Genomic DNA, 13,364 nt, shown 5'->3' with positions numbered 1-13,364 from the left:
TTCCTGTGGATGAATTAACATCACAATGTCTTTGTGAGTCATTCACTGTGCGAGAGACAAACATGCTTCACGTGTATGTTTTCATATAGAAAGGTTAACTGAGCAACCAAACTAATCATCAACTAACTAACTGTGTTAGTTGTAACATGCATATAACTAGGTAAAATCTATTGCTGACATGTTCTTTCCTTCAATATTTCCTGTTACTTTCTAGTACAGACAACCCTATACATCTTGATTTGTGTTGCACTTAGTTACAGATGTGCAGCCACTCGATATTCATCTTCATTTGGGTGACACTTACTGTAGTTACAGTATGTTACAGCTGTGCAGCCACCCCATATACAGTACATCTTCAGTTGTGTTACACTTACAGTAGTTACTGTATGTTATAGCTGTGCAGCCACCCCATATACAGTACATCTTCAGTTGTGTTACACTTAGTTACTGTATGTTACAGCTGTGCAGCCACCCTTATACATCTTCAGTTTTATTTCACTTAGTTACTGTATGTTACAGCTGTTTAGCTGCCACTATACAGCTTCAGTTTTATTTCACTTAGTTTCTGTATGTTACAACTGTGCAGCCACCACTATACATCTTCAATTGTGTTACACTTAGTGCATGTTACAGCGGTGCAGCCACCCCATATACATCTTCAGTTGTGTTACACTTAGTGCATGTTACAACTGTGCAACCACCACTATACATCTTCAGTTGTGTTACACTTAGTGTATGTTACAGCTGTACAGCCACCCTTATACATCTTCAGTTGTGTCACACTTAGTAACTGTGTGTTACAAATGTACAGCCACCCTTATACATCTTCAGTTGTGTTGCACTTAGTTACTGTGTGTTACAGCTACCCTTATATAATTTAGCTGTGTTGCACTTAGTTACTGTATGTTACAGCTGTACAGCCACCCTTCTACATCTTCAGTTGTGTTGCACTTAGTTACTGTATGTTACAGCTTTACAGCCACCCTTAAATATCTTTAGCTGTGTTGCACTTAGTTACTGTATGTTACAGCTGTACAGCCACCCTTATCAGCAGCGTAACTATAGCACCGCAGCCCCCGCCACCGCGGGGGGGCGCTGTGCATGTGGGGGCGCCGGGGGCTGCGGTGCTATAGTTAAACCCCCCCTCAATCCCCTGCAGACTTACCTATCACGCTGGTCCCGGCGGCTCCGTTCTTCTGCTGAGGACCACCACAAAATGTCCGCCCCCATATAGCACACTGTTCTCTGAAACTGTCTGCTGTATGGGGGCGGCCATTTTCTGGTGGTCCTCAGCAGAAGAACGGAGCCGCCGGGACCAGCGAGATAGGTAATTCTGTGGGGGATTGAGGGGGGTTTGCATTGGCGGCGGGGTAGGGGTGCTTGGCGGGGCGGCGACGGGGGGGTGGGCGCCCCCCCCCCCCCTAACGGCGGGGGGGCACCCAAAACATAGCTACGCCACTGACCCTTATACATCTTCAGTTGTGTTGCACTTAGCTACTGTATGTTACAGCTGTGAATCCACCACTCTACATCTTCAGCTGTATGTAACTCAGTCCGTGCAGCAGGATCGCATGCGATATATCCTATGCAGTCCTTTTTGCCTACAATATATCATATGTGATCCCACCCAAGCCTTCCCGGCTCGCATGCGATCCAACAGATCGCTTCTACAGCCGGTGTGACTTAAGGGCTCCTAGCGATGCGCACAGCACCATGCATCGCATCATACCTGCTGTTAATCAAATGTGATATGGACGTTTTTCATGCAATTGGTCACCACAGTTGCATGCAAAGGTCCCATATCACATGAGGCAACCACCTCTGTGTCTATGTTACAGCTGTGCAGCCAGTCGAAAATGTATGTTTAAAGATGTAGCTAAAAAGAAAATAATATTTTACCAAATGTTTAACACAACCCAATTTAAATTTTTTATTGCTGAAAAAGTCCTTTTATTTTAGATGCTGTAAGTGTAAAGTCCCTTGTATGTTAAATCACAGATTCTATTGGGATCCAGCTGCAAATTAATCTTTGGTGAAAATGATGTCTACTGTATTACAAAAGAGTTCAATTGAAGAATCCAAAAGAAGGACACACCAAGCATGGTGCAAACACGGCATACAGTTCAATGAATACATGTTACCAAAAAGTGGCAAAGTGTCAGCATGGTGGTCCAACTAGAAGGTGCTGACACTTTGCCACTTTTTGGTAACATGTATCCATTGAACTGTATGCTGTAACTCTTTTTGTCTATATAAAAATAATTTATTTTCATTCATTTGGATGTGCTGGCTTCCTATTTTTTCTATATATATATATATATATATAGAAAGCACTTACCCCCTCGCAGAAAGGATTGGAGCCGGCACACGGTAGTAGGTGAAGAAAAAAAGGGTTTATTGCAATTACATCATTGCACAAAGAGACAGCTGCCGACCTGACAGCCGTTTCAACTGCATGTGAGCAGTTTTCATCATATATATATATAGATTCTGATAGCCATATTAATCATTAAAAACATTTTTGGCCATAGACCCTGGTCCTAAAGTACCCCCAACAGTTCACATTTTCCAGGTCACACCGTAGGTGCACTCCTTATTCACGGACACATTTTAAAAGATCCACAGATGTGGCTAATTATTTGACTTGTGATTCTGTGTGGAGACCTGGAAAACTTGCACTGTTGGGGGTAATTAAGGACCATGGTTTGTAACCGCTGCCATAGACCATAGCATGCACCCATGTGGTCCGTTCCTCTCATACTACGCATGTTGAGCTAATCCTCCCTCCCCTTCCTTTCCTCCTTCACATACAGATAAAGAAGCTCCTGTTGGAGCTGCTTCTGGCGATAGAATCACCAGCCGCCAATCACCAGAAGGGGGCGAATGCGCACAAGATGCTCGCGCCCCCCCCCCCGCTCCGACGGAGCCCTCTGCCCTCTGCAGCTCCCCCGATGACCCACCCTAGCTGCCCCCAGCTCCCCCCGATCTCCGCCTGTCTTCCTGAAGCAGAGACGGACAGGGAAAGAGATCCCCGCTGCCGTGTGTTGACAGAGACACACGTGCATGTGAGACACCATCAGATGGGAGCCCCTCTCCACCAGCCTGCACCAGCTAAAGGAATCTGGTGATTTTCAGCACTGGCTGAGAGGCGCTCCATCTGTAGGAGACCTTTTTTTTTAATCATTCTAGACCATCTGAAGTTGGAGAACCCATGCATTATCTTTGGAGCAAGTTATAATTGTGATCAAGACATTAAGATAAAAAAAGATATATTTACTCCTGTTCGTTGTAAATCAATCTTCCAAAATTCCCAAGCTAGAAGGCTACAAATGAATGACCAGTCTAACTTTCGCATACTGGCTTCAGTGTACTTTAGGAGAAACAGGGAAGGAACTAACATTAGTACCATCTGCTAATTCTGTATCTGTTGTTGTGGTGGTGGCAGTCTGGAAATGATTTTGGCTTATAACAATGAACGTCTGCTACATAGACAGAAGAGCATTGGTGTATTTAATGGTTTTCTTTTAATATGACATTTTTGGTTTTGTTTTGCCAGGCATATTGCAGGGTTAAACTCCGTTAGGGCTAAGAATATCGTTGAATGGAGAGAGCAGAATGGATCTTTTATCAACAGAGAGCAGCTCAAATGTGTAAAAGGGCTGGGTCCCAAATCCTTCCAACAATGTGCTGGCTTCATTAGAATTAACCAGGAGTATGTCAAGAACCTCTCCAGGTAGGTTTCCACATCACTACTGCGTTCATACAGACTATGCTCAGCAATTCCTTACATTGAAATTCAAGCCCTGTTCTTCCTATCATTGCATGAAATAAGTCTTGTGTATTACATTTATACTGTTCTAACATAACAACAAAAAATCACTAATGCTTTGGTCCATGGTGGCTGTGCCACTACCAATTCTTAAAGAACCGTTAACCGCTTCCCCAAGGGGCCATACCCCATAGCCATACAATCACAGCCACGGGTGGTGTGCGTTTCTTTGCTTCAGGTTTCATCAATTCAGCTGGAAGAAAAGACCTCATTGTAAGAATTCATGGCACCTAAAAATGTATAAATTTGTCAGGACACCCATATAGAATGCTGGATATGTATTCAAGGTACAGTAGTAGGTGTTTTACTTTTCCGTAGGGTAGAGAGATGGCGAATACCCAGGTGTTTCCACCAGGCAGCAATGTTACAATTAGCAGTGTTGAAAGCATGAATAATTAGTTGTTGGATGTGATTGTATATGACATAGAGAAGAATGAAGATAATGGTTGCCTTGTAATACCAGGGAAGTAGGTCACCACTACCCAAAATCTCTTCATTATTGGACAAAGCCTCCAAACATGACCATGAGTGCCCTTCTCCCAGCAGCCCCTCAAGCATTGTTTGTGGATTGAGGAAAATAGCATGTAGATGTGAAGGAACTGGGTACCAGCGGAACATGTGATTGTATTTGTTTTCTTTAATTCTCATTCCTATAGATCTTTATCATATTTATATTGTTTCATTCCTATAGATGTCTGGCAGCATGTTGTCTGATGCCTTCCCATTAATGAGTTGTCTATCCCAGACCAATACATGGGGCTCTTTAGCAGATTGGTTGTGGGAAAACAGGAAACCATATGAGGCCACTGGAATTCATGCTTTGGAGTCAAAAACTCTTGCAAGGAGTATATTGTGGGCTATGCTTGGTACCAAATTAAGGCGAATGAAAATGGAGATATTGGTAGAAACATTTGTAGGGAAGACCACATTTATCCTGCATGGGGGAGAAATCAGAGAAAAAGTGTCTAAATCAAAGAGGTCCAAGATGATTTTGATATTATGCCAGATCTAGGGTTAAAAAGCCTAGGGAGGTAGGTTTAATTCAATTGGGAGAAGGTAAATTGAACGGTAGGAAGAAGCCCAGTGACCTCCAGTTGGGTGGGAGCCAAAAGAGAGTCAGAAAAGAGAGAGTCCATGGAAGAAGCTCTAGATTCACCCAGATTCAAAGTGGACTAGGACAACTTGATTGAGATGAGTAGTGAAGTTATATTTCTTTAAACAAAGTAGTCCTTGACCACCGTTCCTAGAATGTTCATGCAGAAGTGCACTCTGGGTCTCCCAGCACCCTGGTGATTCTCATGACAGAGTGTTGGAGATAAGGAAAAGAGGATTTTGTATGGGGACATTTTGAAAATGCAGCAAAGGGCGAGATGTACTAAGCTTGAAAAGTGATACGGGAAGTGATAAATCACCAAGCAATCAGCTCCTACCTGTCATTTTTTCAAACACAGCCTGTGACATGGCAGGTAGGAGCTGATTGGCTGGTGGTTTATCACTCTCCATTGTATCACCTTTCAAGCTTAGAACATCAGGCCCATTTGGTCTGCTTTATTTTGAACACATACATTTTAAATCATGTCTGTGGCTTTAGCGGAACTCACTTTGCAGTTATTTCAGCATCTGGCAAAAGGTAGGTTAAACTAATACATTGGTATGACCTGAACTAGAGCACTTAAACTCTGTCTATGTAGTATATGTTATATACAGCAGGCATAGGTAACCTATGTTTGGCTGCTGTTGCACTACAAATGCCAGCATTTTTTTAGCCTTCTATAGCGTGATGTAACTCATGTAATAACACACTTGTGGAGGAATGCCGGATTATCCAACGTGTAATCATTGAGCGATTGTTTGCTTTCTAAGGGACCCGTCAGGCTGCCAGGCCTCAAACTTTGCTGGATCAAGTGTGTCTGTTACCCAGGGCACCGTATCAAAACAAGGCAAAAAGACAGCAAAATCTACAGCGAACGTGCCTGCCAAGCCTAACCCCCTGGATCAAACGTGTGTTCACCCCGAGTCGTACGGCATAGCAATGAGGTAAGGAGTCATTCTGAGGGGAGGCTGCTAAAACACACGGCCAGCTCAATTTTACAGTCTGCAAATGTTTCCTTCAGTTTAATGTTCTGCCCTTTTCATTTTGCAAAAAATATGAATTTGGAAGAATGACACATCTGATATTTAAAACAGTAAAACACTACATTATGCTGGGAATTATTTCCATTAGACTACCAGGATCTTATAAAGTCTATGTATATTGTTAAAACAGAGGTGGAACTGGAGCTTTCTGGACTGCAGCGCAGAATGTGTACTGAAAATGTTTGTGTGGTGTACTGCAGTGCGTATGGGGCCTGGTTCTGGTTGACCCACAATGCTGCGAAACGCACAGCTTTGCGGGTCTTCTAAACGGCGCCTGCACGAACCCCCCCCCCCTCCCCCGCACGCCAATTTCCTTACATGCCTGCGAATGGATAAACATCCATTCGGAGCCTTGCGTGCAGGGGGGCAAAATCATTAAATGGTCGCCGAAATCGAATGATTTTCAAGTGCTCGCATGATGTAATTACATCCGCGAGTGCCCTGCGCGGGAAGCGAGCGGGCAGCTGACATCTGCTGCTGGGCGTTCCCATGGGCGTGCCGACGGCCCCCCGCCCGCACTGCTGTGTGTGAGCAGCTGGCGAATAATCAATTACTTATGCGCAGTCTCTAGGAACCGCTACCCTGTGCGAATGCGTAGGGGAACGATTCAACAAAGAGCTGTAATACATGACTCTATATGGCATCATGCGTATAAAACCTATATAGGTTATACCTATAACCATTGGTGGATGTCTGTGAAAGCTCTGATTCATTTCACAATGGTGACAGTAACACCTATTGCTGTAGTTTACTGGTTACCTAGGACATGCATAGATATAGTAGTTAATACAGTCTCTGGCATCATGGTGCTGACTGGTTACATGTATGACATATACAGTATATATATCACTGTTAGGATGTGTTTCCTCACCATCAGCACTACAGTTTGCTGGCCAGTATAAAGTATGTACGTAGCTGCCATAAGATACTTATGTCATACTGGGCGCAGGAGTCACAACCAACTTTGTGCCTGGTCGCAGCAATGTACAGGCTACGATAGGCTAAACATGGAAGTGTGGCTGCATGCTCACTACTGGCAGCCCAGCAGGCACTGCTGCTTCATGCTTGTATACTCACTAACCAGTTGCCGCCCAGAACCAATTACTTAATACTTCATGCATTGTGTTAGGCAGACTCACGCCATTTAATCAGATTCAGACCCCTGCGTAGTCACCTAAATATCGTGAAATGCCTCCGTTTCTTGAGGCCTGTAGTGTCACAGGAAACATGCTCAGCATCTTTATGGTTTAGGTACCTTATGATCCTTTATTTGTATGGCACCACAAGGGATCCGCATTGCCCAAGTACAAACATTGTCGTCCTAATGTGTGTGTTGAAAGGTCAACACGAGCATTAGGTCGACAATGGCACAGTCGACGGTTAAAAGGTTGACATGAGTTTTTTTACAATTTTTTTTTGAGTCGACAGGTGTTATTTCATGCGCTACCATCCACTACGGTGTCGAGGGAGAATAGAATAGTGTGCCGAGCGCAGCAAGGCACCGTGCCTTAAGCATGGTCAGCGCAGCTGTACGCTTTAACAGTGTCCATGTCGACATTTGGGACAAAAATGTGAAAGACTCATGTCGACTTTTTGGCTGTCAACTTTGCCATGGTTGACCTTCGAAACGCTGTCGAACTTAGCTATGTCGACCTAAGGAGTGTCGTGGTCGACCCACTGCATGTTGACCTGAATTGGGTCAACCCAATGACCCATTCCCTTTCAGCCCCAATGCTACCAATCTGAAATGTGCAAAAAGTGGCCCAGTTTGGTGTACAAACGCCACTTTTCGGTTCGCACCCAACAATTTGCTTGTGTTTAACTGATTTACACAGCTGGACCTGAGCAACATCAGTGCGATTAAAAAAAAACCCACAATTGAATATCCCAGCCTTCCATACCTCCAGTCACTTTAGCTGGGAGGTCAGGCGTGATAAATAATTGAATTGCCTACATTATGTTGCTTCTGGTGAATCCCTTTGTTATTAATGATAAGTGACGGTTATTATGTTTGTAGATTATACAAAACCATGTCATGAGTGAGTTTGATAATTGCTAGGATTGGCTCCCGGGGACCCATAATACTGTAACTAGAATGAGAACTCACTTTTTGTTTTCACATCTCATTCAAATGTATCGTTTTGGTGCAGTTTTTTTCTTTTCTTTTGTTAACCCTATCAACATTAATTACAACTAATTAAAATATCTGATATATGTTAATGATGCAAATATTTTCCATCAGTCATCTTTTTCTTCTCATTAGCTTTGTGCGTTGATAGCTGATACATATTTTGCACCACATAGCGGCATATAATGATTTTTTTGTTGTGTTTTGCAAGAGCTAGTGTTGCACCACCATTAATCTGGGGGCATTGGAACAGAATGTAATGGGGGTATCACATTGCTGTGCTGTAACACATGATACTGTTTACTCTTGAGTCATGATACTTGAGCTTACTTTGCAGTGTACAGGGTAACCACACAAGGATGTATCCTGTTAACCCTTTGCCTGCACCATTCTGAGATTTAAAATGTATGGAAATAGGAGGCAATCATGACTGATATATGACCAATAGGCCCTTGTAAACTTGCTTAATAACTCTGGTACTGGCTTATTTTCAGTGTTGCACTTGTCTTTATCAGATCTTCTTTGAAGTGTTTTCACTTTACCTTCTTAAATGTCACAAATAGAGAACACTTTAACACAAGACCTCATTGTATTCACCGCACAGGTTATAAGGGTCCCCAGTGGTTTGCTCTGCTTCCAGTGTCAGAAGTGCCTCTTCTTTCCATTCTACTGTCTCTCTTCCGTAATTACGCAGAATTCTCTCCTTGTTAACCTCAAACTTTTTCACCTGAACGGGAACTTCATGGTGTGGAGATATGACCGTGCTGGACAGCTAGATCCTTCAGTGCCCCGTGTTGGGTCAACAAGCAAACTGTAGCATACCTCCAAACATATGTCATCTTCAAAACGGGACACTTTTTCATAAGACAGCGCTCGAAAAGTGGGCGTGGCCTATGAAAAGGGGCATGGCCTCACAGGATGATGCATCCTCAGGCCACACCCCCGGTTTTCGCCCTTCTGCAATATTGAATAGACGACTATTCCCTTCAGGCTGAGGGGACACTGGCGGCGGGGGGCGGGACCGCCTCAAAATATCGGGATGTCTCGTGAAAAACGGGACAGTTGGGAGGTATGCTGTAGCCTGTTGTTTTTTTTTAATCTGACTTTATTTGTCATTTTAATTAATGTTGGTAGGCGGAAAATTATACCTTTTTTAGAACATTTTTGTGGCTGCCCTACAAATAAACAAAATGGGGAAAAAAATTAGACCGCACTAACATCCATAAATACACAGCATCCGGAGTGGCTCCCAGGAGAAACCCAAAACCTTCTTTCAGTCAGTCTTTTTAATTTCAAAAATAGTAAAAGAGATTTATTTCTCACATAGCGATGGCCTAATACAGTACACAAGGTTTTGGTCCGACAGGACAATCATCAGGCTAAGCATCATTACAGCAGCACATCCATACCCTAGGACATTGCAGAGCGATTACTACAGGATCACCAAAAATGGGTGGATAATTCAGTGTAAACATGGAGGGAAACGTGTATGAAAATGTACTTAGATTTTGGGATCTTGTGGGACAAATCCTTGTAAAGAACATATGCTTCTTCATTTTTATGATTGATTTCCTAAATTTTTGTGTAAAACCCCTGATGAAGTATTTTTCAAGATGAAACGCGTCGGGTTACTGATGTCTTATTCTGAAAAGGAAACAATGTCCAGATGTGGATCTTGAAATACAATAAAGCACTCTGGTTTTAGGAATATACATTGTATTCTGTTATTGTATTGTGCACCATTGATATTAGTGGTGAGAATATTGTAGGTGGTGGAATTTACAGCGCTCTCTATACTTCCTGTTTCTATTTCCTCTTTGCCTCCCTATAGAGTAGCTGCTCACTAAACAGGGCGCACGTGGGGTCATTTTCTGTTTATATATATATATATATATATATATATATATATATATATATATATATATATATATATATATATATATATATATATATATATTGGATTGGTGTAGATTCAGCACTCCACATAAATATGCAACCTGCCCCGGGTGCCTTCAGTGAGATACAGACATTTCCAAGCAAATAGCTGCGTCACTCCAGGGGTCTTTTCTCAGATTTTAATGCATGAATAAAGTGCTACAAGTTACATGTTTAACTGGTCAACGTTTCGATGTTCTCAAACATCGTGTTCACGACCACATGCATCAAGGCTTCAAGTGCAAATACAGATACAAACAACCGCACGGCGGTGGAGAAGAATATTTATACTTACAGAGCCCGCGTTTTCACCCCGGCAGCCGGCTGCAATCTGCTACCTCTCCGTCCATCAGGTTGGGAGGCGCTTGCTGGTGACGTCTTCCTGCATCCGTTGCTAAGCAACACAGTGCGTGAGACGCCGCCGCCGGCTACCTTGGTGAATCGCCTGCCTGTAGGAAAACATACATAGTACAAACAAACAATAAACATTAAACATTAAACATTGGCCATTACAGCAACACGGCAGTACTAAGTGCCATAGACGCACTTAGACAATAATGAATACTCGCAATAAATAAATACTGAATAAGACTGCCGGTTGTAAGGTCAAGGGGATAAATAGCGGGGACCTATATTAGTGGACACAGCACAATTAATAATCCAAACTGCAGATATGCTACAATGGGGACACGTCTAGAGAAATATGCTCCAACTCAGTCTCTCATTAAGACCGTTCGGTTTAACTGTCTTCAAACGATATATCCAAGATGTCTCCAACTTAAGCAGTTTACCATCCCTGTCACCGCCACGATTCATCACTGGGACATGGTCAATCAAGATAAATTTTAGATCAGCCACTGAATGATTGGCCTCTAGAAAGTGCCTCGCTACTGGTTGGTCAGATTTTTTGTGTAGGATTGCGTTGTTAATTGCCGACCTATGTAAGGCCATCCTATCTCTGATAGTTCTAATTGTTTTTCCCACATAATGCATGTGGCATGGACAGAATAAAAGATATATGACATGGGTCATCAAACATGTCAATACATGTCTGATAGGGATGTCCACACCAGTATGTGGGTGCTTAAAGGAACGGCACACTACAAGGTTTCTACAGGTTGTGCACTTCAGGCAGCGGTAACATCCAAATGGCTTCTGTAAGAAATTGGGTGCTTTAGATACTATCTTGTCAAACCCGGTGATGTCCGTATGCACCACCTGATCCTTGATGTTCCTCCCTCGCGTGTAACACGCCATCGGTTTGACTGTTCGAAAACAAGGAAGTGTAGCATCCAATTTGACTATGGGCCATAGAGCGGTGGTGGCTCTCTGTACCACAGGGCTAGATGTGGTATACTCCTGTTTCCAAGGTAAGATTGATTGTTGGGCCCGAGCTTTAGGGATGAGTAGCTGTGATCTGGGCATTGCCAATACCTCAGTCTGGGTAGCTCTTAAGGCACGTATATGTCATAGCCCCTTTGCGCAAATCGTTGAACCACTTGGTTAGTACTCTCAGTAGCGGCTTCCAGAGTGCTTGAAATCCTCGCAACTCGCATAAGTTGCGATTTTGGAAGACCTCTTTTAAGAGGCTTTGGGTGGTGGCTTGATGCTGCCAGTAGTGTGTTTCGGTCGGTGGGCTTAGTGAACACCTTGGTGATGATACGAGAGTCATGTATTGTTACAAGCACATCCAAGTAGTTAATGGCTGCTGTTTGGATATCCATTGTGTACTTTATAGGTGATGAACTTTCATTAATTTGAAACACATGATCTTTCAAGAGTTGGACCGGGCCCGTCCAAAGCAGAAATAGATCGTCAATAAATCTGACATACATCAATATATGTTTACTGATGGATTGATTGTGCAGGAATTTCTGATTTTCTTCCTTGAACATAAAAATGTTTGCCAGGCTAGGCGCTACCGGGCTGCCCATGGCACACCCGCTGGTCTGCTGATAGAATTCCCCATTATATAGGAAATAATTCCTCTCCAGAGTTAGTGACAACAATTCAACAAATAATGATTGATCCAGGTCCATGATGTCATTATCCCTCAGGAAGGACGCCACTGCTGCCACTCCTGCTTGTTGTGGTATGGCTGTATATAAGCTACTCACGTCCATAGTAACTAAGACAGTATTGATGGGAAGAATGTCAAATGTTGCTAGACGTGTCAGGAAAGCTGTAGTGTCCTTGATGAAGGTTGATTGTATCTGAATATATGGTTGGAGGATTTGATCCGGAAGCTTTGAAACAGGGTAGTATAAGGAATTAATTGCGGCAATTATGGGACGTCCTGGTGGCATGCTGGTATTTTTGTGGATCTTTGGTACAGTGTATATTATCGGTATTACTGGGAATTTCTGGGTTAATGCTGTTGCAAGTGTCATCTCAATTTTCTTATTGAGCACTGCTGTACTAAGCAGCTGGTCCAGTTCCATTTTGTACCGGTTGGTAGGATCCATAGAAAGTTTGATATACGTCTTTGAATCCGCCAGTTGTCCCTCCAATTCCAATTTGTAGTCAGTGAGATTTTGGACTACAATTGCACCGCCTTTGTCCGCCGGGCTAATCAGTATGTGGCGGTACCCTGCTAGTTGTTTGAGAGCCTCCTGCTCCTCCCTGGATAAATTATGATGTATTTTTGGAGCTGCTGCATTGTATTTGATTACAGCGGTGTCGACTAATCTGGAGAAGGTCGGCACTGATTTGTTCACTGATGGTGGGTCAAATGATGATTTCGACCTAGAACGCACGAAATTCTGCACTGTAGTTGGAATGTCGGCATTGTTGTCATGATGTTGGAAATGTTCTTTAAGCCGTAGATTTCTTTCAAAACGGAATTTATCTATTTGCCACTGCATATCCCGGTGTGTATTGGTTGGAATAAATGAAAGTCCTTTATTTAAAACTGATATTTCTGCTGGTGACAAAACGTGGTCGGAGAGATTGTAAATTAATTCCTGGCGAGCGCCTTGAGTTCGCGCTGTCCTCGCGTTTTGGCCCCCCCCTGCGGGTGGTCGCCCTCTTGCGCGTTTTTGAGCCAGTGGTGGATCTAAAGGGGCCGCACTGCTCTGCGATGGTTCGTCGGATTCTCTCACTCGAAAATCACTGTCTGAATTAGATGTTTGAGTTTCACGCATACGATTTTCCCGTCTACGGCGGTAGTTGTAAGTTCCACTGCGATTATATTGTTGTGATTGTGGCTCACCACCCATCAACCACCGATATACCTTATTTTCTTCATAATCTCTCGTGACGATGTTATACTTATTTGCTTTGAATTTTAGGAGTTCTTTCCTATATGTGTCGATTTTTAGTGAGAGATTCTCTTGC

At 43.2% G+C, this 13,364-nt stretch overlaps 1 protein-coding gene across 1 annotated transcript in view; it reads left to right on the top strand.

Annotated features, from left to right (window-relative positions):
- The window catches only part of SRBD1 (S1 RNA binding domain 1), a 211,172-nt gene that overhangs the window by 179,000 nt on the left and 18,808 nt on the right, over positions 1-13,364 (top strand). Inside the window, exons 19-20 of the mRNA XM_083175725.1 lie at positions 3,557-3,733; positions 5,693-5,866. Coding sequence (XP_083031851.1) covers positions 3,557-3,733; positions 5,693-5,866 — 351 coding nt within the window. The remainder of the gene's footprint in view (positions 1-3,556; positions 3,734-5,692; positions 5,867-13,364) is intronic.

Source organism: Crinia signifera, chromosome 3, assembly GCF_055691185.1.
Source record: "Crinia signifera chromosome 3, ASM5569118v1, whole genome shotgun sequence".
NCBI lineage: Eukaryota > Metazoa > Chordata > Amphibia > Anura > Myobatrachidae > Crinia > Crinia signifera.
The sequence above is the reverse complement of the archived record's forward strand: the minus strand, read 5'-3'. Positions and strand labels throughout refer to the sequence as shown.